The 25,926-nt window shown below is 36.7% G+C and overlaps 2 protein-coding genes across 4 annotated transcripts; one reads left to right on the forward strand and one right to left on the reverse strand.

The window, feature by feature from the left end:
- Nucleotides 1-1,866: 1,866 nt before the first annotated feature.
- LOC109083686 lies at nucleotides 1,867-25,037 on the forward strand. Of its 3 annotated transcripts, XR_006156537.1 has the most exons (5): nucleotides 1,867-1,928; nucleotides 11,536-11,676; nucleotides 20,500-20,613; nucleotides 24,049-24,091; nucleotides 24,246-25,037. XR_006156537.1 is itself a non-coding variant. In XM_042739183.1 (4 exons), the coding sequence occupies exons 1-4, from the start codon at nucleotides 11,650-11,652 to the stop codon at nucleotides 24,353-24,355; spliced, it is 294 nt and encodes a 97-aa protein (XP_042595117.1). In that variant the 5' UTR covers nucleotides 11,529-11,649; the 3' UTR covers nucleotides 24,356-25,037. The 3 variants fall into 3 exon arrangements, 2 of the variants coding, with proteins under 2 accessions (XP_042595117.1, XP_042595116.1); XM_042739183.1 differs by lacking the exon at nucleotides 1,867-1,928 and having other exon boundaries at nucleotides 11,529-11,676; XM_042739182.1 differs by lacking the exons at nucleotides 1,867-1,928; nucleotides 11,536-11,676 and adding an exon at nucleotides 19,301-19,506.
- On the reverse strand, nucleotides 12,120-18,478 carry si:dkey-202l22.6 (interferon-induced very large GTPase 1). The gene is made up of 3 exons (XM_042739181.1): nucleotides 18,347-18,478; nucleotides 17,265-17,378; nucleotides 12,120-17,076 (listed from the first exon to the last, which is right to left on the reverse strand). The coding sequence occupies exons 2-3, from the start codon at nucleotides 17,317-17,319 to the stop codon at nucleotides 12,533-12,535; spliced, it is 4,599 nt and encodes a 1,532-aa protein (XP_042595115.1). The 5' UTR covers nucleotides 17,320-17,378; nucleotides 18,347-18,478; the 3' UTR covers nucleotides 12,120-12,532.
- Nucleotides 25,038-25,926: the final 889 nt, after the last annotated feature.

Genomic DNA, 25,926 nt, shown 5'->3' on the forward strand with positions numbered 1-25,926 from the left:
CTTTAATTAAAGATAACCCTTAGAGGGAATGGAGTTTACTCTCTGTAGAAGACGTTTTGGCCCCACCCCAGAGAAAAAAACATAAACAAAAAAAACAAAACAAATCATAAAAATAACATTTATGATAAAAAAAAAAAACAATAAGAGTTATGATATGCATTTAATGTGTTCCACTTTAAACAGTTTTAGCAACATCCCTGTAACCCCCCATAATAAAATGATGACATAATAAAACAACTGTACACCATTTTGAATCGAGTTTTAATATTTTATCAGCTAAACAAACGGAAAGCCTCCAAGAACAAAAATAGTTCAAGCAAGAGTACAGCGCCGACTGCTGTTACCCGGATGAGCCTGTGTTATTAGCTTTTACAGGTTGTTATCCAGGGTAACATACCTTGGAATGTCACGACTGACCAATCAGAATCAAGTATTCCACAGAGCTGTGTAATAAAATATAATAAACAATCATGGTGTGGATATATGGCTGATTCTGTAGAGATTAAACCAACTGGGCATCCCATTTAGCAGAATGTTCCCTTTTTAGATTTTTATTGAGAAGAACTTATTTATTTATTTTTTTATTTTTTTATGACATGAAGATTGTATCATGTAGAAACTGGTTGACTGTTCAGAATGTTCAGAATGTTCACTGGTTCACTGAAGCTGAACATTCAATAAAGAGCTGAGAGCGAGACAGTAGGGGATGTATGAAGCGTGGTTCAAAGGAAGCTGGACCAGACTGTGAACAAGGATTATATGCACTGCGATCAGAAACAGTAGAACTGATCTGAAAAGCCGCCTCTTAACTATGGCGTCATAATGCGTCAAGCTCCACCGTTGATACTGCAGATGCTCCATGTAAGACTTTACGCAACACAAACATACACTAAATGTCTCTTCGTATGTTGTATATGTCTTAAAAGGTTTAATTTGGTCTGAAAGCGCATTTTTGGGGCATTGAAAAAGAATGCAAATATCAAACGCATAGAAAACCCGTATTGCATAACATAGTATGCAAGCTATGTGTGTGTGCGTGTAAACGCGCTAAGAATAATACATGATTATTCTGACCTCTTGTGGTGAAGTTATTTAAATGCTGACAAAGTTTTAATCAGGTGGTTATGGTTTTTAATTACTGTGGGCCCTTACCCAAAGTGGATTTTTTTTTTTTTTTTTTGTCTGAACTGTTCTCTAAAGAAAAGAAAGAAATGATTAAAAAAAAACCTTCACGTTCACACTTCTAATACATGTGTAATCTATATTTCTATTTTATATAAATCCATTGCAGTACATTAACTTACTTTTCATTTGCTTCTGTTTTCTTTGATTTTAATGTATTTGACCATCATTTAATCCACTTTCTCCTACAAATTAGGGTATGGGATCAGAATCCCGCCAAATGTATTGCAGTCATAGATCGAAAAATAATAAGCATAAATAAAACATTTAAAAACACATGTAAAATAATAACGCACAAAACTGAACAACAAATGCAAATTTTTTTTTTAAAATAACAAACAACGCGGTCATGGATCGAAAAATAATAAGCGTGAATCAAAAATGTAAACACATTTAAAATTATATTGCACAAAAAACTGAAACATGAGTTAAAATTTTTCCAAATCGCAAACAAAAATCAGGTTTCCTGCTCATATGTTTTTTTTTGTGTGCTTATGGTCTTTTCCCCTTTGCTCTTGTTTCCACGTTCTGCACTTGCGTTTCTAAATGTTGCAGTTAGAGTTTCATGTAAATCAGGGCGGGCTTCAGCGTCACCAATTGGGCCACAAGTTCTAGATTGACAGCTGCTCCTCTAGCCAATCAGTCCAAGGGGGAGTTGACGTCACTCCAATGCGACTCGTGGCTGCTGTGGCAGGTGTGTGAAGCTGGATAACCAGTGTCAGAAGGCAAATCCCGGACGATCTCAGGTAATTAGCCATAAATATTTTGTTAATGGGTGACAGAAACATTCCCTTTGTGTGTTATGATATTTTCTGCAAGCTCTGTGTAGTCCGAGTAGGCCGATATGTAGCCGGCCAAAAAGAAATACAACATAGTGGGAGGCAGTGGCGCAAAAAGTGGGTATGCGCTATATGCGGCGCATAGGGGCGCCGCACCATGGGAGGCGCCAAAGCGATGGTTAAATTTTTTTTAAAATAATAAAAGTTATATAAATTTATATAAAAGTTATATATAAAAAAAGTTATATAAATTTTAGAGGACTAACGGGCTAGGCGCCGGTGCCCTCATAAGATTCCATCATAGAATTTAGACATAGAAGGGTAATATCGCGAGTGGGCGGGGCGCCGTGAGCGCTGAGTGAGCAGCAGTAACGTTAGTGAGTTGTCGTTGAAACTCGAAAAAGATGGATAAAGCAAAAAAGCTATCGGGGCTAAAAATAGAAAAAGAAAGAGGGAAAAAGGAGATGGCATGTCAGGGGATGCAACAGCAGCTAAATAAGTGGATGGTGAAAGGCAACAGGTAGGATTTAAAATGTGACGTCTATGCTTGGTGGCTTGCAAATACAGTTAACAGACTAACGTTAGCTAGATAAGACAGAATATGTATCTAGCTTAGATTATGCAAAACCCAAAACTGAAAAATATAAGGTAGCATTTACAATAAATGACAAGAATCTGGAAAACAACTTTAATATCTCTGGTTTACCATGGAATCATGCATAGATTTGCTACCAAACTTGGAGGCTTGCAAATATTAATGTTGACTGGCAAGTGTTTAATAACTTACTGCAAAATAATGTTGCTGATATCTACATTTAGATTTTGGTTAAAACCCTATGGTACCAATCCCATGCATGACATATCTCAATTTTATTAAAGTAAAATAACAACTGGTAAATATAAGGTAGCATGCACAAAACATGACTAGAAGCTGGAAAACATTACTTATGCAATAAGGGTGGTTTATCATGGAAACAAATAGATTATTATAATTATTTTATTTTTTTTACCATTAGCTGTTCATGTTAGCTCAGCTGTGCTGTCAGACATACAGGCTACAGTTACATCTGCTGGGTGACATGTAAGCTGTAATTAGGGTCACATCTCTCTCTCTATCTTTAAAGATCTGTGCTATATATATTTTTTAAATGTTTTTGAAAGAAGTTTCTTCTGCTCATCAAGCCTGCATTTATTTTATCAAAAAAATACAGAAAAAACAGTAATATTGTGAAATATTATTACAGACTTAAAATAATAGTTTTCTATTTGAATTTACTTAAAAAAATAGATTTAGGCTCCTTTGATGCAAAGCTGAATTTTCAGCATCATTACTCCAGCCTTCAGTGTCACATGTAACATCCAGTCTATCACATGATCATTTAGAAATCATTCTAATATTTCTGATTTATTATGGAGTGTTGGAAACAGTTCTGCTGTCTAATATAATTTGATGAATAAAAGGTTAAAAAGAACTGCATTTATTCAAAATAAAAAAAAAAAATCCAATAACATATATTCTAATAATATATTTTCTTTACTATCACTTTTTATCAATTTAACACATCCTTGCTGAATAAAAGTATTGATTTTATTAAAAAAAAAAAGAAAAAGAATTACTGACCCCAAATTAACCAGTAGTGTATATTGTTATTACAAAATATTTATATTTTAAAAACATAGCTTTTTTTTTTTTTTTTTTTTTTTTTTTTACTTTTTATTCATCAAAGTATCCCAAAAAAGTATCACATGTTCTGAACAATATTAAGCAGCAGAACTGTTTCCAGCTTTGATAATCAATCATCATATTAGAATGATTTCTAACAGGATCATGTGATAATGATCCTAAAAAATTCAGCTTTGCATCACAGAAATAAATGATAATTTAAAGTATAATAATTTAAAAACAATTATTTTAAATTGTAATAATATATCACAATATTACTTTTTTTTCTGTATTTTTGATCAAATAAATGCAGGCTGATGAGCAGAAGAAACTTCTTTCAAAAACATTAAAAATAGTAATGTTTCCAAACTTTTGGTCTGTACTGTGTGTATATCATATGTTTGTGTGTGTGTATATATATGTATATACATACATGATGATGTCCGGCACACTTATTTATTTAAGGGGGGGCAAATTTTTTGCTGCATACCCCCCTAACACTGGATAGTTGCACCCCTGGTGGAGGGAACGTGAGTCATTCTTCCGGGATTGAAAAACGGGAAGGGATTTCCCCCCAGTTTTTTTTGTGTGATTGAACGGGATGGGATCTTTTTTTCTGCGGGAGTGGGACGGGAGAGATTTGAAAATCCACTCCCGTGTCGACCTCTACTTCCAACACCTGCCACAGAACCACGAGTCGCATCGGAGTGACGTCAACTCCCCATTGGACTGATGTGGCTGCTGTGGCAGGTGTGTGAAGTAGAGGGTGACACGGGAGTGGATTTTCCAAATCTCTACCGTCCCACTCCCGCAAAATAAGAATCCCATCCCGTCCCAATCACACAAAAAAACTGGGGGAAAATCCCTTCCCGTTTCTATCCCGAAGAATGACTCACGTTCCCTCCCTGGATTTCTTTCTTGTTTGTTATTTTATCAAAAAAATAAAATACAGTACAGATCACAGCATTTCCACTTTAGTTAAATAAAAATTCAAAATGTAGTTTTTTTGTTATTTTATTGAACTGAAAGCCATCTTAATGCACATTGTGCATTGCACACACATTACATTCAATGTAAAACATCCATGCTAAACACACTTTTTTCTATTTTTTTATTTTTTTTTTCATTTGAGCGTAGACATTTCACTGTCTATAGATTTATTTTAACATACAGAGTTTCGAAGTTTCTCGCGCTCAGTTCACATGACCGAGATGACAGAAACCGCATCGTTTTGCTTTAATTATTTTACAGAAGCACGTTTCGTGTGTTCTTCTGAGTGCACACAAATGAACGTATATGGATTCGAAAGATTTATTACTTTAAATCTGTATGCCCAAAGATTACGGAGTATTTTAAGAGAGCCAGTGAGAGCACCGGTGCCTCCATCTGTCCCTGCTGTGAAGCGCGCTGCTGTTCAGTTTTGTGCACACACTCCAAGAGCACACATTTCGTGTGGGTTAACATTGATTGAGCGGCCATGTAAAGTTGTGACTACATACATCTTTTAGATGAAAAGCTATATATTGAGGTCTATGAATGATAGCTGGGCTTTTGGATCTCCTGCCCGATGTAGCTACTGTATTACCACCTAGACCAGCCATTACCGGTCTGTCCTTCACAACGTCATTCCGCGCGAGGTCATTCCTGAACCTCGCCCACCAAAGCAGACAGGAGGAAAACATAAAGACACCGGGGAAGTAGATTGAGTTCAAAGTTGTTAAAATATAAGCCTACAGTTTATAGTTTTAATTTTAAAAGGTAGGCTGCTATTGTTGTACAAATTGGGGATCAAAGTGTACGATTCCCGTCCCGCCCACTCCCCGCTGACATTTTTTTCCTGTGCCGTCCCAATCCGCGTGATTAATAGATGTGAAGATCTAGTGTGAGAATGGATAACCAGTGTCAGAAGGCAAATCCGGACCGATCTCAGGTAATTAGCCATAAATATTTTGTTAATGTGGTGACAGAAAACATTCACTTTGTGTGTTATGATATTTTCTGCAAGCTCTGTGTAGTCCGAGTAGGCCGATTATCAGTCGTTAACAGGTGTCTTGTTCTTTGGTTTAGTACAAAATACGTTATATTGTAGGCACTGTCGGGGCTGCCGAAAATGCATCGCAATATTGAATGCGGTCTGTCAGTAAAGGCTGGTTGTCTGACATTTCCTACCAGGTTACTGAGCATGCGCCATCAATTTGCGTCTTTTCTTGTGCTAAACAATGCTTTTAATGTATCTGCATTACTGAAGGGTAGGTTGGGGTAGGTGTTAACTTTAATAAAACACCCATCGAAATGGTAGAAAAAAAATAATGTGGTTCCGGGAGCTGATCTCTTTGCTACAACCACAAATATACACTAAAATACTGTATTTGCATTCCGGTTCTGTAATCAGCGGTAATTCTCCGTCACCTGCGCCGGGTTTCACCTGGGGGCACATAAAAGGCCCGTTTTTGTAAAGTTTCTGCTTTAAAGAAAGTGGGGCAGGTAAAGGGGTTTTCCGCTGATTTCAGAACCCGGGGGTTTACTGACAAGCTGCCATCAAATCGGGGGGCGATTTTAGGGGCAGCCCCCACTGGGCCCAAAAATAAAGTATTCTTACTAAACCAAAATAAAAAGACCGGGTTTTTTCGGGCTACATAATTTTGGGCCTACTCGGACTACACAGAGCTTTCAGAAAAATCATAACACACCAAAAGGGGTGTTTCTGTCCCCCATTAACAAAAAATTTTTGGCTAATTACCCCGAGATCGTCCGGGAAATTTTCCGCTGACGGCCCGGGTTTTAACCCCTTCACCCCACCCGGCCACAGGGGAGCCAAAAGGTTTTTGGGGATTGGATGACGCACCCCCCTTGGACTGATTGGCTAGAGGAGCACTGTCAATCTAAACTTTTTGGGGGCCCCCGGTGACCCCTGAAGCCCGCCCTGATTTACCCTGAAAATCAACCGGGAACATTTAAAAAAACGGGGAAGTGCAGAACGTGGAAAAACCAAAAGGAAAAGGAAAAGACCAAAAAAAGCCCCAAAAAAAAAAATAAAAACATGAAACAGGGAAACCCGGGTTTTGTTTGCGTTTGGAAAAATTTTTAATTCAGTTTTAGTTTTGTGGGAATATTTTTTTTAAAAGTGGGTTTTCTTTTTTATTTCACGGGATTATTTTTTGTCCATGATCGCTTTTGTTATTTTTAAAAAAAAATTTGGGGTTTTTTTTTTCATTTTTGTCGTTATATTTTCATGTGTTATTTAAAAGTTTTATTTTATTTATTTTTCGATCCCATGCTGGGGAATACCCTTTGGGGGGGATTTTCGGGTCCCATTTAGGGCTTTCAGTTCAGCATGACATATCTCAATTTTTATTAAAGTAAAATAACAACTGGTAAATATAAGGTAGCATGCACAAAACATGACTAGAACGCTGGAAAACCATTTACTTATGCAATAAGGGTGGTTTATCATGAACACAAATAGATTATTAAACTTATTTTTATTTTTTATTTTTTAACCATTAGCTGTTCATGTTAGCTCAGCTGTGCTGTCAGACATACAGGCTACAGTTACATCTGCTGGGCGACAAAAAATCTTTAATCATACCCACAAACACCTCACAGTTGCACCCCTGGTTAAAGGTATCTATTTTTTAATGTTTTTGAAAGAAGTTTCTTCTGCTCATCAAAGCTGCATTTATTTTATCAAAAATACAGAAAAACAGTAATATTGTAAAATATTATTACAACTTAAAATAATAGTTTTTTCTATTTGAATTTATAAAAAAAAAAATATTTTATTCCTTTGATGCAAAGCTGAATTTTCAGCATCATTACTCCAGCCTTCAGTGTCACATGTAACATCCAGTCTATCACATGATCATTTAGAAATCATTCTAATATTCTGATTTATTATGAGTGTTGGAAACAGTTCTGCTGTCTAATATATTTGATGAATAAAAGGTTAAAAAGAACTGCATTTATTCAAAAAAAAAAAAAAAAAAATAACAAATAAAACTATATCTAATAATATAGTTTCTTTACTATCACTTTTTTATCAATTTAACACATCCTTGCTGAATAAAAAGTATTGATTTTATTTAAAAAAAAGAAAGAAAAAAAAATTACTGACCCCAAATTACCAGTAGTGTATATTGTTATTACAAAATTTTTATATTTTAAAAACATAGCTTTTTTTTTTTTTTTTTTTTTTTTTTTTACTTTTTATTCATCAAAGTATCCCAAAAAAGTATCACATGCTCTGAAAAAATATTAAGCAGCAGAACTGTTTCCAGCTTTGATAATGAATCATCATATTAGAATGATTTCTAAAGGATCATGTGATAATGATCCTAAAAATTCAGCTTTGCATCACCAGAAATAAATGATAATTTAAAGTATAATAAATTTAAAAACAATTATTTTTAAATTGTAATAATATATCACAATATTACTTTTTTTTCTGTATTTTTGATCAAATAAATGCAGGCTTGATGAGCAGAAGAAACTTCTTTCAAAAACATTAAAAATAGTAATGTTTCCAAACTTTTGGTCTGTACTGTGTGTATATATATATGTGTGTGTGTGTATATATATGTATACATATACATGATGATGTCCGGCACACTTATTTATTTAAGGGGGGGCAAAATTTTTTGCTGCATACCCCCCTAACACTGGATAGTTGCACCCCTGGTGGGAGGGAACGTGAGTCATTCTTCCGGGATTGAAACGGGAAGGGATTTCCCCCCAGTTTTTTTGTGTGATTGAGAGGGGTTGGGATCTTTTTTTCTGCGGGAGTGGGACGGGAGAGATTTGAAAATCCACTCCCGTGTCGACCTCTACTTCCCACACCTGCCACAGCAGCCACGAGTCGCATCGGAGTGACGTCAACTCCCCCTTGGACTGATGTGGCTGCTGTGGCAGGTGTGTGAAGTAGAGGGTGACACACGGGAGTGGATTTTCAAATCTTTACCGTCCCACTCCCGCAAAATAAGATCCCATCCCGTCCCAATCACACAAAAAAACTGGGGGAAAATCCCTTCCCGTTTCTATCCCGGAAGAATGACTCACGTTCCCTCCCTGTATTTCTTTTTGGCGGAATCTGTCACAAAAAAAAAAATACAGTACAGATCACAGCATGCCCACTTTAGTTAAATAAAAATTCAAAATGTAGTTTTTTGTTATTTTATTGAACTGAAAGCCATCTTAATGCACATTGTTCATTGCACACACATTACATTTAATGTAAAACATCCATGCTAACACACACGTTTTCTATTTTTTATTTTTTTTTCATTTGAGCGTAGACATTTCACTGTCTATAGATTTATTTTTCATACAGAGTATCGAAGTTTCTCGCTCAAGTTCACATGACCAAGATGACAGAAACCGCATCGTTTGCTTTAATTATTTTACAGAAGCACGTTTCGTTGTTATTCTGAGTGCACACAAATGAACGTATATGGATTCGAAAGATTTATTACTTTTATCTGTATGACCAAAGATTACGGAGTATTTTAAGAGCCAGTGAGAGCACCGGTGCCTCCATCTGTCCTGCTGTGAGCGCGCTGCTGTTCAGTTTGTGCACACACTTCAATAGCACACATTTCTGTGGGTTAACATTAGATTGAGCGGCCATGTAAAGTTGTGACTACATACATCTTTTAGATGAAAAGCTATATTTGAGGTCTATGAATGATAGCTGGGCTTTTGGATCTCCTGCCCGATGTAGGCTACTGTATTACCACATAGACCAGCCATTAACGGTCTGTCCTTCACGCGCAGGTCATTCACTGAACCAGCCACACAAAACAGACAGGAGGAGAACATAAAGACACAGGGGAAGTAGAATTGAGTTCAAAGTTAAAATATAAGCCTACAGTTTATAGTTTATTTTAAAGGTAGGCTATATTTGTGTACAAAGTTGGGGATCAAAGTGTACGATTCCCGGTCCCGCCCACTCCCGCTGACATTTTTTCCTGTGCCGTCCCAATCCCGTGATTAATAGTGTGAAGATCTAGTGTGAGAATGGATAACCAGTGTCAGAAGGCAAATCCCGGACGATCTCAGGTAATTAGCCATAAATATTTTGTTAATGAGTGACAGAAACATTCACTTTGTGTGTTATGATATTTTCTGCAAGCTCTGTGTAGTCCGAGTAGGCCGATATCTAGCTCGTTAACAGGTGTCTTGTTAGTTTGGTTTAGTAAGCAATACTTTATATTTTAGGCACTGTAGGGCTGCACGATAAATTGCACGCAATATTTAATGCGCGTCTTGTCAGTAAAGGCGGTGTCCTGACATTTCCTACCAGGGTTTACTGCGCATGCGCACATCAATATTGCGTCCTTTTTTCTTGTGCTAAACAATGATTTTTAATGTATCTGCATTACTGTAAGGGTAGGGTTGGGGTAGGTGTTAACTTTAATAAAAACACAATCTAATTGGTAGAAAAAAATATTTAATGTTGGTTTCCTGTAGCTGTATCTCTTCTAGCTACAACCACAAATATAACATAAAATACTGTATTTGCATTCCGGTTCTGTAATCAGCGGTAATTCTCCGTCACCTGCGCGCTTTCACATGGAGCAGCATAACGGCTCTGTGTAGTAAATGCTGCTCCATGAAAGCGCGCAGGTGATGGAGATTTACCGCTGATTACAGAACCGGCTTTACTGACAAGCTGCGCATCAAATATCGCGTGCGATTTATAGTGCAGCCCTACTGCCTAAAATATAAAGTATTGCTTACTAATCCAAACTAACAAGACACGTGTTAGCGGGCTACATATCGGCCTACTCGGACTACACAGAGCTTGCAGAAAATATCAAAACACACAAAGGGAATGTTTCTGTCACACATTAACAAAATATTTATGGCTAATTACCTGAGATCGTCCGGGATTTGCCTGCTGACGCTGGTTATATCCAGCTTCACACACACCTGCCACAGCAGCCACGAGTCGCATTGGAGTGACGTCAACTCCCCCTTGGACTGATTGGCCAGAGGAGCAGCTGTCAATCTAGAACTTGTGGCCCAATGGTGACGCTGAAGCCCGCCCTGATTTACATGAAACTCTAACCGCAACATTTAGAAACGCAAGTGCAGAACGTGGAAACAAGAGCAAAGGGGAAAAGACCATAAGCACACAAAAAAATAACACATTAGCAGGAAACCTGATTTTGTTTGCGATTTGAAAAATTTTGAATTCATGTTTCAGTTTTGTGCAATATAGTTTTAAATGTGTTTACAGTTTTGATTCACGCTTATTATTTTTCGATCCATGATCGCGTTGTTTGTTATTTTAAAAAAAATTTGCATTTGTTTTTCAGTTTTGTGCGTTATTATTTTACATGTGTTATTAAATGTTTTATTTATGCTTATTATTTTTCGATCTATGACTGCAATACATTTGGCGGGATTCTGATCCCATATTAGGGCTTCAGTTCAGGTTGAGAAGAACCAAAATATGGAAACAACCAAGAGAAGTCCATGTTAAATTTACTAGAGCTCTGTACATAAACATTTGCTTAATCATTCATACAAAATATGAGTACCTCTGAGTGGGAACGTTTCTGTTGCTTAGAAAGTCACATGGTATCATAATGCATCATAATGTTAATCCAGGTGGTCCATGTAGGAGCTCAAACAGCACCAATAAAGGCTATAAAAGCGTCTGTGTTGTATTTTTCTTTAAAAGTTCCATTTTAATTGAAAACATTCTTGTGCCACAGAACAGAGTTTTCCCAAAAACTGATGTAAATGAGAAGTGCAAAAGTGACAAGTTTAGAAATGTCATTATATATAGTAATGCATTCATTTATTATGATTTGAGAATAGCATTATTTTCAAATAAGTCAGTATGAAGTGTGAAATATATATGAATAAAATTCTAGCTCCTTCTGGTATGACTTTTTCTCCCTCCAGTGTTCATGACATCTGAAAGTACTGTTACCTCACAGCAAGAAGATCCGTAGTTTGAGTCCTGGCTGAGGCAGGAAGGCTTTCTGAAGGGGGTTTGCAAGTTCTCCCCGTGTTGGCATGTGTCCCCACTACAAAGATCTACAGGTAAGGTAAAATGGAGTGTATACCAGCACTGGGGTTGCATGAGATACTTAGTCTCAGGTCAAGGTGCATTCATTTGACACACCCATTCAATAACATAACCAAATTTAGCTAAAATTCTCCACCCCATACCAAAACTGTCCAATCTCCCTACTACTTTCTCCTCTTCCAGTGGAAATTAGATTTTCAAGATAACTTTTATCATGATTAAAATTAATTTTGATTTTATTGTACAGTTTGTATACATTTTGTAAGCATTAATTAAATAATTAATTAAGTGGCTTGTGGAACCTAATATCCCATGATTCTGATAGACTTATCTTTACATTGACCTTTTAGAGCTCTGCATTTAAAAAAAAAAAATAATAAAAGTTGTTTATAGCCATCTTCCTTGCATGCAATGCAAATATGATAAAGAAATGAGACAGAAGAAGAAGAAGAAGAAGAAGTTTTAAGGTAGTTTTTAATGAAATACTTTTGCAGTTGTTTATTTGTAATGAAGACATTGCAACATTCATAATGACAAAAGAGTAACAGTGCCATATTGGCATATATCTTATTGGAAGTGTATCAGAAGACATTAACAGTGAGTATAACTGAATTATGTTTAAATTTTTACACTAAACATATTTAAGATGCAAATAAGTATCTGTATTTAAACCACATTATTACAGGAAAGAGTTCATCAATTCTTTCATCAACTGGCATATAAGTGATGAAACAGAATTTCACCTTCTGTTGATTTTATTTAAAGTTCTGTAATAGAGTTGAAGCTCTGTATTAGTAAATTGTTTTATCAGCTGAAGTAAAATCATCAGAAAAACAGACATGTACATAATAAAGCTGGTGCAGGACATTATCACTCTGTAATTTGAAAGGCCTCCCTCAAGCTCTGTAGTGCCTCCCTCTGAGTGATTTTTCCCCATGCTTCAGGTAATTTTGCAGGTGCACACTGATATTTTTGAGCAAATCTACTGTTGTACCTCATGAACACGTATCTCCAGTAGACTGCAGGCCCATTATTCCTAGGATCTTCTGGGTAAATCTTCCAGTCTGGGTAGATAGATTGGTACTCCTTAAAGGGCAGAGACCGGCCCGCTGTATCTCTGTTTTGAAATTGGTTTTGTCCTGTAATATCTGCAGAGCAGGTGTTGTGAGACAGAGTGGTAGAGTTGGCATTGGTATAACACACTAGACCTTTGGGGCGATGCACCACCGCTTCGTGCACTTGATGTTCTGTTTCTTCCAGGTCACATGGAGCTTTGCAGAAAGGACAGCGCTTATCGCACCCCTTGACTCTTTCATATAGCATGTCCTGAAGTTTATCGGGGAGGTCATCCGGGACCTCAATGACATCCTCATTCTCCATAAATTCCTGAGAAATTGATGAGGATAACTCAGAGACTGATTCCTCTAAGTTTGCAAAGAAATGTTCACGATGCGTACTTATGTCAAACAAAGGTTTGTTCAAGATTTGAGTTGGCATAGTGATTTTTCCTACACTCTCCAGACTGGCACAAACTTCCTCGAGTAGTTGTCTAACATTTCTCTGTGCCCCACTACTAGATTCAGATGCCTGATTAATGCACCTCTTTACCCAATCAAAGATTTGGTGCATTCGCTGTTCCCTGCGGTCTTCGATCATAACAGAACCTGACAGATGAACTCTGATAAAATTCTCAATACTCTTCCGGCAGAGGCTCTCATGGGACTGAAGGTACTCATGGAAATCCTCAAAGCTGTCCTTAATCAGCATTTCTTTAAGAAGACTGTAATGGAACTTCTTCGGTGAGCTATAAAGTTGTGCATTTTTGTTCTTGAGCATATCATTAAATATCTGTCTCTCCAAGCTGTTGTAGATGAAGTCTTCCACTGTTGGCTTGAGGCACTTATTGGTGAAAGATTGAGCAGCTTTTTGACACTGGTCCCTTTTTCGGAACTGATATATGAAATTCAACATGTGCCTCTCCCTGGTCTCATTTAGGAATCTCTCTTTTATTTCCTTTTCCCTTATGAATGACTCCTGCACCTCTTGAAAGGACTCTGCAGCTTTGCCACAGATGTATCCTTTGATATCCACTTCATATTTGGGACTCATCACGAAAGGCTCACCTTTTAAAACTTCCAGACCCTTGTCCACAGTTGCAAGCAACTCTCTGATGTAGCTATCTGAGTAGACCTCTTTGTGGCACACTTTATCTGAGACTCTTCTGTCGCAGTCTTCTATCAACCTATTGGTGAATCTTTGTGCAACATCCTTATTGTACTTTAGTGTTTTCTTCATCTTACTACTCAAAGCGAAATGGGCAGTCTTCACTTTAAATCCATCGAGCTGGTTTGCATCTCGGAGTCTTATGTTTTGTTTTCTTAGACCACGATCGCTTAGGTTTTTCTTTAGCTGCTCCACCATCCTTACAAAGATTTCTTGTGTCTCTAGGGGGGGATCATTCATGTTGGATGGGATATTTTCCCAAATACTAACAAATTCACGTTCAAGCTCCTTGTCCTCAATCACACAGTTATTGTTCTTGGAGTTCTGCAAGAGTGAACGTAACCTTACCTCCAGGGCTGCTTCAAGTGATGTCAATAAGGCATGCATCTTAACTGTCATATCATGATGAATGGTAGCAGACTCAAGTTTCTGGGCAACATCATATGTCATTTGCTCTTGAATGTGGTCTACTTTTTTGTGAAGGCTTACTTTGTAATTTTCCACAAGGCTAATATCAATATCCTCCTGCCTAAGGTAGTCCCAGAGACTTGCCTTAATATGGTCTCTCTCTTTATTGATTTGGATAGCTGCTTCGTCTCTCAAGATTCTGAGCAGCCTATCTGGATCCATGTATTCTCCATTTTGGTATGCCGATTCTTTCAACTCTGTTATGTGATTGTCCAATGCTTCCACCCAAAGATCCAGTTGATCATTGAGCTGCTTCTCTCCCTGTACAAGTTTTCTGCAGAGACCAATGATGGCATCAGCTGTAGCCGTGTCTCCAAACTTTATGGCAAAATTTTCATTTTTCACTAACTCCCACAGCCTTAACATATGCTCCATAAATGCACCCAAGCAGGTTGGCTGGCCATTTGTTGCCTTTTCATGGAACATAGTCAACAGTCTTTTCTTTAGTCTGAGAATTGAATCACTGTAGATTTGATCATATTGTGAAGTCACAGAGCTGCTGCCTATACCTCTTCTTTCACTTGTGGGAAGTGTTTCTCTTTGAGATTCATTTGGGAGCTGTCCTGTGGTCAGTACATCAATTACACAACTCATGATTTTTCCATCCATTCCTGCTCCCTCTGAAGCAACCCGGAAGGTAGTCTTCCTCTCCAAGTTTTGTGTGCAGAGAATAGCATTGACAGCAATCTGAAGGTTGCTTCTTGTTTCGTTCTGATCCTCATCTGGTAGATTTATTAGTGTAATGTCACTCAGTCCACTGACAAAGGTAGCCAGTTCACTGGCATGCATAAGGCTTCTTTCTGTTTGGGCGTTCAAACCTTCTGTGCTAATCAGCAACAGAAATTCACAGTCCATCTCCATTCTGAAGTTGTCAGGTAGGCTGAGGAGAAGCATGTATGCCCCTTTGATATGCCTTCTACCCCACTTTGGGAAGTTGACCCCGAACAAGGCAGATAAGATCTCTGCGTTCTTGGAGTTGTGGAAACCTAGGATTGTCAGAACTCTCATGCGACTGAACTTTGGCAGCTGCTTGTGTACCTCGTAAAGAACGCTGTATACCCAGTTCATGGGAAATACTGAGGCATCCCCATCATAGAGCTCAAGGGGAACTCCATGAAAGAGTAGTTCAGCCCCTAAATATGGTAAGCGGAACATGTCATACAAGTCACTGTTTGGGCCACGGAAGTATCTTTCATAGACCAGTCCCATCTCTCGAAGGAAATGTTCAAGTCCAATGCAAGGTTCTCGCATTTGTTCCTCATCTGCTTCCCTTTGATCAGAAAGGCTATCCAACTGCATAACTTCAAGTTTCACTCTCATCCAAGAGAGAAATAATGCCCGCTTGGTTGTGTCAAGTGAACAGAGAGCTGCAGTAAAGGCTCTCATGGCTGTTGTTAGTTTATAATCAAGCAGTTGTTTTATAAGGTTTTCCTTCTCCCCTGTTAAGCTATGGGATGTTTGCTGTAGGTGACGTGCCTCCTCCTTTTCCAGCTGACACAACTGTTTCCATACTGTACCTTGCAGGGGCAGCTGATTCTCCAAGTAGCTAGACACTCCATCTTCAATTCCACTGATGACTTCTTCAACTTCACTGAATGCCATTCGACAGAGCTCATCTTCATCAACATTAATGTCGAGGTCATTGGCCATACCAGCTGTACCTACAAGGTTTGTGGTGTGGAGGTATGCAATAAAGCGATCCAGAACATCTCTTAAGTTCTCAGCAAGTTCTTCCTCATCACCTTCACAGCCATTAAGCATTGTTCCATCAGGAAGTTCTAAATCCTTCATCAGCCTTTGTTTCATTTTCTCATTTTGATTCTTTTGTCCATCCTCTACTGATGTTGAGCAGTCGATTATAATCATGTGACTTGTATTGTCCCTCCATGAGGCAAGTAGGTCTCGTTCCTTGGCACCAAAACTTCCACAGAAAACTATGAGGACTGCAGATGTGTAACATAGAAGACTCATCTGTTTTTCACAGTCAACTGCATCTCCACGAAGATTAGCTACTAGCACAGGACCAGAAAAGACGTTGTTATGATGATCTCCTGAATGCAGGTTCCAACAAACCTCCACCAGACCATCAGAGAGAATTCGAGGCAGCTGCCCTCCTTCCATACCACAGTTTATGAAGCAGTCATTCAGCTGATGTGGACCCCCAAGAACGCGGTTGAGTACTCGAGATTTCGAGACGTTGCAGGAACCTAGCCTCACTGCGGAGAGAAATGGCATCCTGGAATCGGCCATGTTCTTCATGATGGGTCCCTCAGAAGGTGACTTCCACTGACCAAGAACACCTCTAAATGGACACAGAAGGATCGTTCCCTTCTTTTCTGGGTGAATAGGGGGAAGATACAGAGGCACTGCAAAGTTGCACTGCAACATTCGCTGGCTGATCTCTTGCTGTAGGAAACTATTTGTTGTCATGTAGATGACAGCAACCAGGTCTAAAGGATTGATAGCGCATTGTGAATTCTCATCCATGTCCAAACCGTAGTCTCCTACTGGTACCTTGCAGCAAGTGTTGCGGGCTTGGGGATTGCATAGCCAGAGCCGCCGTAGGAATGTATTTAAGAGCTCTGTTGGGTCCTGTGGAAGGTCATCTTCAGTGCTTGGAGTGCTTACATATTGCATTGCTGTAAGGTCCAGAGGTGCTAACTTTTCCCTGTGCAGGTCCAGCATGTGCAGTAAAATATGCTTGTCCCTGTCAATTTCAGACACTAGAGGAGAACCATATTTGGTGAATAAATTCAGTGTTATAATAATATCACTTTTTTTCTAATTCTAATAATTTAGCAATAATCATGAAAACTATAACGTTATCTATGATGTTTCTAAAAAGCTTGGAAAGAAATGCTTAATAATGGGATGATGGAAACAGAAATCTGATGTATATGGTAACTCTTACCTATCTTAGTAGTAAGGGGCCCTGGGTCAGGGACAGTCTTCCGATGTAGAGACATTGTTTTAGAATGTTTTTTTTTTTTTAATTGTCAGTTACAATCTGAAGGTTCACATCAACCTGCCAGCCAAAAACAACATAATGTTAAAGAATGTCCCTCTTTCTGCTTCAGAAACTAAATGAATGAATAAATTAATGAATATACAACATGCAAATACAAAATGCAAGCTTTAGCTTGGATCACATTACATTTAGACAAATTCAACTCAAATGTCAACTCAAAAGTCAATTTAATCTCATTTCTATGCAGCAGCAACATTAGAGTTCATCCAGAGACCTCCTAATAATAAATTCATAGACCTTAAAATAGATTCATTAATCTGCTTTTAGGACAGATATTTGCAAATTAAATGTCCATATCCTTGACAGAGGATAAATTATATCCAACTTTCCCTAAACTGCATCCATCTGAGGAACACAATTCCACAAATCTGTTGAGACTTTGCCATAGGGGAACAAATTATGTTAATCGTACTGGGCTAATTACTTTCTGACAGTGTTGCAGCATTATTGGCTGGATGTCTAATAGTGTCCTGTACATCAAAATCACATAGCTGGGGTTTTCTTTTATCATTTGACAATATAACTGTCAATGCAACCAGCATTTTATGTATTTTTCAGCAAAATTCATTCATCAGCAAGTACTTAGCATGCATCTTTCTTTTTTCCCGAGGATTATATGTATGCGTTTCACAAGACAAACAGATGGAAAGCTAATTTCTCATTAAAATCGATGCTTTTGTATTCCTCAGATTAGGCAGTCACTTGTGAATAATTCATTAAACATAGATCCAAAACCACAGATCAGTTAAAACCCATTCAGTTCAAATCAAATATAAAGTACACATTCATACTATTATACCTATGCAATTCCTCATTTAATTACATTACTGAAATACTAAACTTTGCTAATGGTTTTACACAGAATATGTCGCCATTAGTATCACTGTTAACATATTTTCATATCATCTCGCTTTGGAGTTTAAACAAACAAACAAGCAAATGAATAAATAAGCAAGTAAGCTTACCTAAAATTTATGATGCCTTCTTTGGCTGTGTGCTGTGCTGTCATAACATGGAACTGATATGACTGGCATGACATTGAGCTTTTATATGAGTCTTGAGAGTGATACAGTCTGCTTTTTTGGAATTTGCCCCACCCCGTTCATTATGTATTTATATGCACATGCAGTTCTTTATCACGTACACACTCAGAAAACAACAACCCCTATGCAGCAAAAAAGTACCAAATAATCCATGTCCTACAGAATATAATGCAATGAAATCATTTTTAAAACATTCTATGATAAATATTGTTTTGTCAGCAAAATGTCGAACCAAGTGTAATATATATATATATATATATACATATATATATATATATATAATTTTTTATTTTTTTAAGCATTAATAGATTTTTCAAGTAAAACATTTCACACACACACACACACACACACACACACACACACACACACACACACACACACACACACACAAAGCTTGTTAACTTATGTTAAACATTTGGTTTTTCACAGGCAAGCACGAAAAAAAAAGTTTTAATCATTATTGCTCTCCATTTTAATGCATTTATGGTGTTTAGATAAGGATTGTGCTGCTGTGGTTTCAAACATGATTGGCTTCCATGCAGAAGTGATGACTTCATTAATGACATCACACCTTCTGTTATCTATACAGTTGTTGACTGATTAAAGTCTGATTAGTTGAGAAGAGATTCTGAACATTCATGTACTTCGATAACATCTGCTTTACAGGTAGTCCCATTTACAAATGTGATTTCTGATGTCCTGGTGTAAATGTATTTTACAGAGCCCCATGATATTAATATGAGAGGAACTGTTCAGGTAATTCAAGTTAAGAGTAATGTCTGGCTCAGGATGAGGTGAAAGCTCTACCCAGAGGGATAAACGCTCATGTGCGCATAGGAAAAGATTACAAGCCTCCTATTTCTGTAACACAAAGCTCTTTAAATGACTTAGCCATGTAAGTGTGTCTGGCTGAATAGAAAGATGAAGCTCTAGATCCTTGACTTCTCTGAGTATAACCACATTTGACGTGCTCCAAACGGGACTACCTGAGGAAAAACACAAAGAAAGGCAGTGAACAGACCTTCAAAATGTTGGTGACAATGCTAACAGCTATGTATATGATGGTGAGAGTGGCTGAACAGGTAAGGCAACTCATTGGATTATATCTTTGTGCATTTGTCGCCAATTGTCAACATACCAGCCAAAACCAGTTTAGTTGACTGAAATTCTTTTCATAGTTTCATATGCCAGACATTATGATATATGACAAAAATGCTAGATAGACACATATGACACACAGGACAACATCACAATCACAATTGTTTTGATTTATTTTCTTAATTAAATAGGTTCTTTTCTTACTGTCTACTTGGAAATGAGAGATAATGTTCATTAATTTCAAAGCACATTAGAACATATGGACAAAAAGAAAATTTCCATTAATGGTTTAGATGGTTTAAAAAAAAAAAAAAAAAAAGGTGCTAAAAAGTTTCATGGACATATATTCTTTAAGGTAACTTTTACAGGTGTTTCTATCACTAGCTTAATATGTAAATGTCCAGCATTCTATTTTATGCCTGAGGGACAGACACATTTGTTGTTGAAAAATAAAATAAAATAAAATAAAATAAATAATTGCCACAACCCCATAATAATAATAATAATAATAATAATAATAATAATAATTTGAAATGTGTTATATGAAAGTCTTTAAGTTCACATTTCCTCCCTAGATGGTTAATCATACAACATCCTTGAGTCTCAGTAATAAAGATATTAGGGTGCATGACATTGCAATTCAGGGCCTTCATAATTTTGATAAACAATGGAAATGAGACTGCAGGAACTAGATCACTTAAGTTTTGACATGGCTGTTCTGTTTATTCCACAAGAGTTGATTTAATTCACAGGGGACAAGATGGGAGCTTTCTAATGACAGATTAGAATGCAAGATCACGACACATCATGAGTCAAACCAAAACACCTGACATTGTCTTAAAGAGGCAAAATGTGGTCTCAAATGGAAAAACTTATACACACTCATCAACAACAATGTACTGTACAACATGCAACACGCACCCCAGCACATACACACACATGCACACACTGATTCTGTTGTGTCTGTTCTGCTTTAGCTGGGTGTTCGGTGGGTACGTCAACAGCAACCTCTTCCGTATGTGGTGTCTCAGCCGCTGCCATGGCAGGTCCACTATGTCTCCCACAGTCGGAAAGGAAGTCGTTCAGAGGAGGTGAAATTCCTCATTATTATTATTATTATTATTATTATTATTATTATTATTATTATTATTATTATTATTATTATTATTATTATTTACTGTTATACTACATTACCCAACTGCTTAAACCCAAAAAATCCACCAATGTTTCTTCAAGGATGAATCTCACCAGGAACATATAAAAGTCATATTTCACCCTTTAATAAAAAGAAAAATAAATGTCTGCATAATGAAAATGAAGCCTATATTTAGGATCATTATAATGTTACTGTATAATGATAATATGGTAGAAAAAAAAGAATTAATAACAAATTAATAATTGACATGACAATTATGTGCACATGCCCTCAATTATAATTATTGTAAAATAAAAAAAAATCATTCTCATTAAAGCAAATAAAAAAAACACATATATTTAAATTAAATAAGTATTTATACATTACATAAATGTTTGTGTAATGAGATAATTTATTTGAATAAAACAAAATAAATTATTTTATTTTATTTTATTTATAAAAAAGTCCAGGCAGTCATGACAATTATTATTATTATTTTTAGATTACTTAGATTAATGAGAAGTTAGGAAATATACTTAATATTCATGAAAGAATATTACAAACAAACAACAACATCAACAACAACAATAAGCTTCTGTCTTTATGCTAATAACTTTTTGTGATGACATATGACCACTACAGTTCTTAATGAGATTCACCATCAAAGTTATACAGCAATAGTCTGGTTATTAAATTCTCATTTAAAAGACTGTACTTACAAAATATCTTTTTGAAAGAGTAAAGGTGAGGGTGAAAGAGGGCAATACTGGTGGGCGGACAAAGAGATGAGAATAATAATGCGGCACTTATATATGTGGGTGGCCCTTGTTCAATGCTTTCATGGTCAATGGTCTCATTTTGGGGTTTCTTTCTTACTATTAGTTTTCATGTGAACAGAACCTTATATTCCTAACCGCTGGATCCTATTATATCGTTTTACTGAAGTTTCGCAATATGACTTACACTTATTATCAGACATTACTAGGTGCCGTTCAAGGCCAATGCACACAGATATTCCCTCTCAGAATATCTAGGCTTGGACATCCCTCAGGTCCCAGTAATCCAATGGAGAAGGATTTGTGTCTTAATGCATTACAGTCTATAAAAGAGAAGTCTGTGTAGATGTCCTGAGGTTCTACTTAAACAGCAGGCCTGGTACACACTGCCACCTAATAGATTTACAAATCTGTGCTTAAAGCAAGGCACTATACGAAAACAGTAACAGTTTTAACTAATAGATATTACCATATTTCCTTCAGTTTATTAACTACAGAACATTATGAGAACTGTTTTGCAGTATTCTGAAATGTCATGTTCAAATATGCAGCCATTAATTATGTTTAAATATGAGGCAGTATTTTATTAATCTGAACACTGGTAAAAGCCATGTTCAAAATTGTAAAAAAAAAAAAAAAGAATAACACTTTTACAGGAACTCCATTTACTCTATCTACAGATGCATATAAATAAAGTACAATAAAATAACATTTTGCATGTTTCTTTTTACTGCTAGTCTGGAAGACAACATGTTATGGAATTAAAAAATGTTAACAAACTCCAAAAAAAAAAAAAAAAAAAAAGAAAAAGAAAAAAGGGAGTAGGCTACCTTCTCAAAAGCTGCACCTTTGTACCTTACTTACCCTTGAATAATGCATATTGATACCTTAATAGTAATTGAATGATATATATTGGTACCTTTTGAAATGGTACCACCCGTGACAGCTTGTGTAAATTTTTATCTGAGTGTACATTCATATTTCATTAAATATTAATTAATTTCCATTTGAATTCTTAAATTTCTTAAGAGTAGAGAGTGTAAAGGTCATCATTTCGCAGACATTTTTATCCAAGGCATATCAGAACACTGATTATGTGGACAATCCCCTGTAAAAGTCTCCTTACTAAAGAGAGCAAAGCTGCTTTCCTTTTGGCTTGTGCTGGAACAGTCAAAACAGTCAAATCAGGCTGCTAATGGTTTACAATTAATAATTTAATAAGGTTATGACATTGGTGTACTTTCTTTGCATTAGCTTTTAAGCTCTTTTGTACATCAGTTCTAATGAATGTATGGGTTTTGTGCTTTAGCATGTTGATCAAAATAGATATATATGTTTACCATTACCAGATGCCACTCTATATGGCATTAAGGAAACTACTTGGTCTCCAGTTCAAGATCAAACTTTCCTATCAAATGTAGTGTTATGTAGGGGCCACACAGCCCTTTTAAAGATTTATTTACGGGTCATACAGTGCCTTTGAAGAGAAATCGGTTAATTAATAGCATCCAAAAAATACTATCTGACACTTACATGGACATTTCTTATTATATATTGAATTTTTCTGAAATAGTCATGTTCCATTTGAGTGAAAAATAATTGCCGGTGCATGGAGTAGAGTGCCCATAATGACCATGACATGACCCCAGCGGCATGAACACATTGAGTCGTGCCATAACCCGCTGCAGAGGCATGTGTGGAATGTCCCGGCAGAGACGTCTCACACCTGCGTGATCTGTCTGTGCCACCATGTCTAGCACATTCCGGCGGGAAAGACAGAGAGGCGACACGTGTGATAAGACTGTCATGGCTGATGCTTTTGTGCGTTCAAGGACACAGGGATGCACTGACACTTTCGTGGACCTCAAAGTAGTGACGTAAAAGCAAAGTATAAAAACATTTTTGAGATGCTGTGAATTTCTGAATCGGTAAAAGCATTGTGCAAAAATGCAAATTCTCATCATTTACTCACCCACGTGTCATAAATTTTTCTGTAATATTCTAGCTTTAGAATTCTTACAGTGAAAAATAAAAAATAAAAGTGGTTCATAAAACAATATATTCCAACCATAAATCATTGTGTTTTTAAATCATTCCCGACACAATAATGTTTACATGCATTCAAATATGCCATTTTAATTCAATGATGGCAGGTCAGAGGACAGAAAATAAACACTGACATAAAATTGATTTCCAAAAAGTCTTCTTTTGTGTTCCAGAAAGGAAAATTAGTTATTCAGGTTCGGAACAATATGAGAGTGAGTACATAATTTTCACTCAGGACAAAATTATCCACTTCAAGTGTGTAGGCCTAGTTTCTATGCAATGGCATTACCAAGTGGAACGCAACTGGTTTCAAACCCAAATGTTCTCCCATCTACTATTGGCTGAAGAATATATAGCCCCACCCACAAACTCATATGATTGGTTCAAGGACTGTTGCTATGCCAAGCTTGTCAGGATGCTCAAATAAACAAAACAATGTTTTGGTAGCACCACAATGATCACACTTTTCTGTTAAATGAACCTACAAATTGCTTATTTATAGTTGTCTGTGCATATTAAAAATATATAAAGTATTTTAACAATAAATTTTTTTTTGGTTTGTTTTACAGTTTGAGGGCCAGAGAAGGAACAGCATAGGAGTTTACAGAAAGAGTAAGTATGAACAGTTCTGAAACTGTATTCTGAAACAAAAGCTGTAAAATAAAATATTTTGTTATCGTTACATATATAAAATCATAAAATATTATCTAAAGTATTATCTAATTCTCAAAATATTATCTAGTTTTAATCACTCCCTTGTTTTTAGACTCTTCTTCCAGTAATGGACACACCAAAACTTCTGCTGACAAGGCAGCGGCTACAATTCAGAACCAGTACAGGAAGTACCATCAAAAGAAGCAGAAAGACCACAAATGAAAGCTAAACTGTTAGCTTTTGAGTGTCCATTCCATTCTGATCAAACCCAGTATTCTCGTCTCTGAACCCTATAACCCCAACAACTGTCCACATGCAAACCTGGCATCCATCATTGCTAAAGGACAACACCTGTGAGCGGCACAGTCACATGTTCTGATTTACAGATAGCTGACACCTGCATGAAAACACATGTTGACACAATGACAAACATTTCAGACCATTTGCTGATAACGGACGCCACAAACTTCAGACACAAAAACACTCAGATCTGTATGATTAATGAGGACGATACAGTATGTACACAAAACATGCAGACTACATACAAAATAAAATATAGCAAAATATATACACATTTTATTTTCTCAATGCCTCAATTTCGCAATGAGTTTTTGTCAGATCTAACATAATTCCGAGGACAACTGTGTCCTCAAAATATAGTATATTTCTTTTAGATTAATCCAAATTGTGTAACAATATATATACTCTTATTGTAACATTTACATACTACTGTGGGTATGTGCCTAGGTGAGGAAGTGCAATGTGAAAAATACATATGTCATTTGAAAGCCTGCAGAGAGCAGTGTGTATTTTTCAACTGATAATGTATGAGTGATTTTTATACACTCACTGCCATGGCAACGTACAATCACATTCAATAAAGATTTTATTTAAGTCCCATGTTGCTCCAAGATGTTATGTCATTCTTCCCTCTGCTGGTGAGCTAGTGCTAGTGAAAGGCTCAAAAATCCTACAAATTGCCTACAAATCCTGAACAGAGAATTTGAAAATATAAAAAACAAGTTCTGAATGTGTAGTTGCAAGTACATATTAGAGAGAAAAAATAATAATAATAAAAAAATAATAATAGGCCTAATAATAATAATAATAATATAATACACACACAAACAACTGTGTCACCCACGTGTTTATTTACTTTACAATGCGCAGGCGCATTAGCCAGATTGGTCTGAAAAAATGTCTAGGATCTGTTGTACTGCGTGTGATTTGACCTAAGGAGGCACAATTGATTTATTATCAGAATTTAATGTTGGAAAGTAATTTTTAATGGTTTTAGAAACCATTTTCTTTCATCCTTCAGGTAAATAAGTGTTTGCATGATCGCTGACGTTCGGTGTTACGAATTATGGTCGCCGAGTGAACGCTTCCGTGCTTTTTATTTTATATCCGCAACCCGCATTATTACGCATGGATGACTATTAATAGAAACTGTAATAGGCACCAAGACCGTATACACGCAGTTTGGAAGATGTATGGATGTATGGAATATGTCTACACTGACACTAGTAAGGTAACCAAACAACTTCCAAACAAACACAAAGTGATTTGCAAATACAAAACTCTATTTGAGAGAAAATGCAGAGGCATGGACAAATATGTATTGTGTGTTACAGCTCAGAATCATTTGCCTGTTTATGATGACACTTGGCTTGATTTTCTCACAAATGCAACTGAGCAACTTTTCCAAAAACAGCAGATGGCGCTGTTCGTCAGTTTACGCTAGTTCCCGAGCCCCGAAACACATGTTTACCTTTTCAGGGAACACAGCAGAC

This window comes from Cyprinus carpio, chromosome B15 (assembly GCF_018340385.1).
Source record: "Cyprinus carpio isolate SPL01 chromosome B15, ASM1834038v1, whole genome shotgun sequence".
NCBI classification, from domain to species: Eukaryota; Metazoa; Chordata; class Actinopteri; order Cypriniformes; family Cyprinidae; genus Cyprinus; species Cyprinus carpio.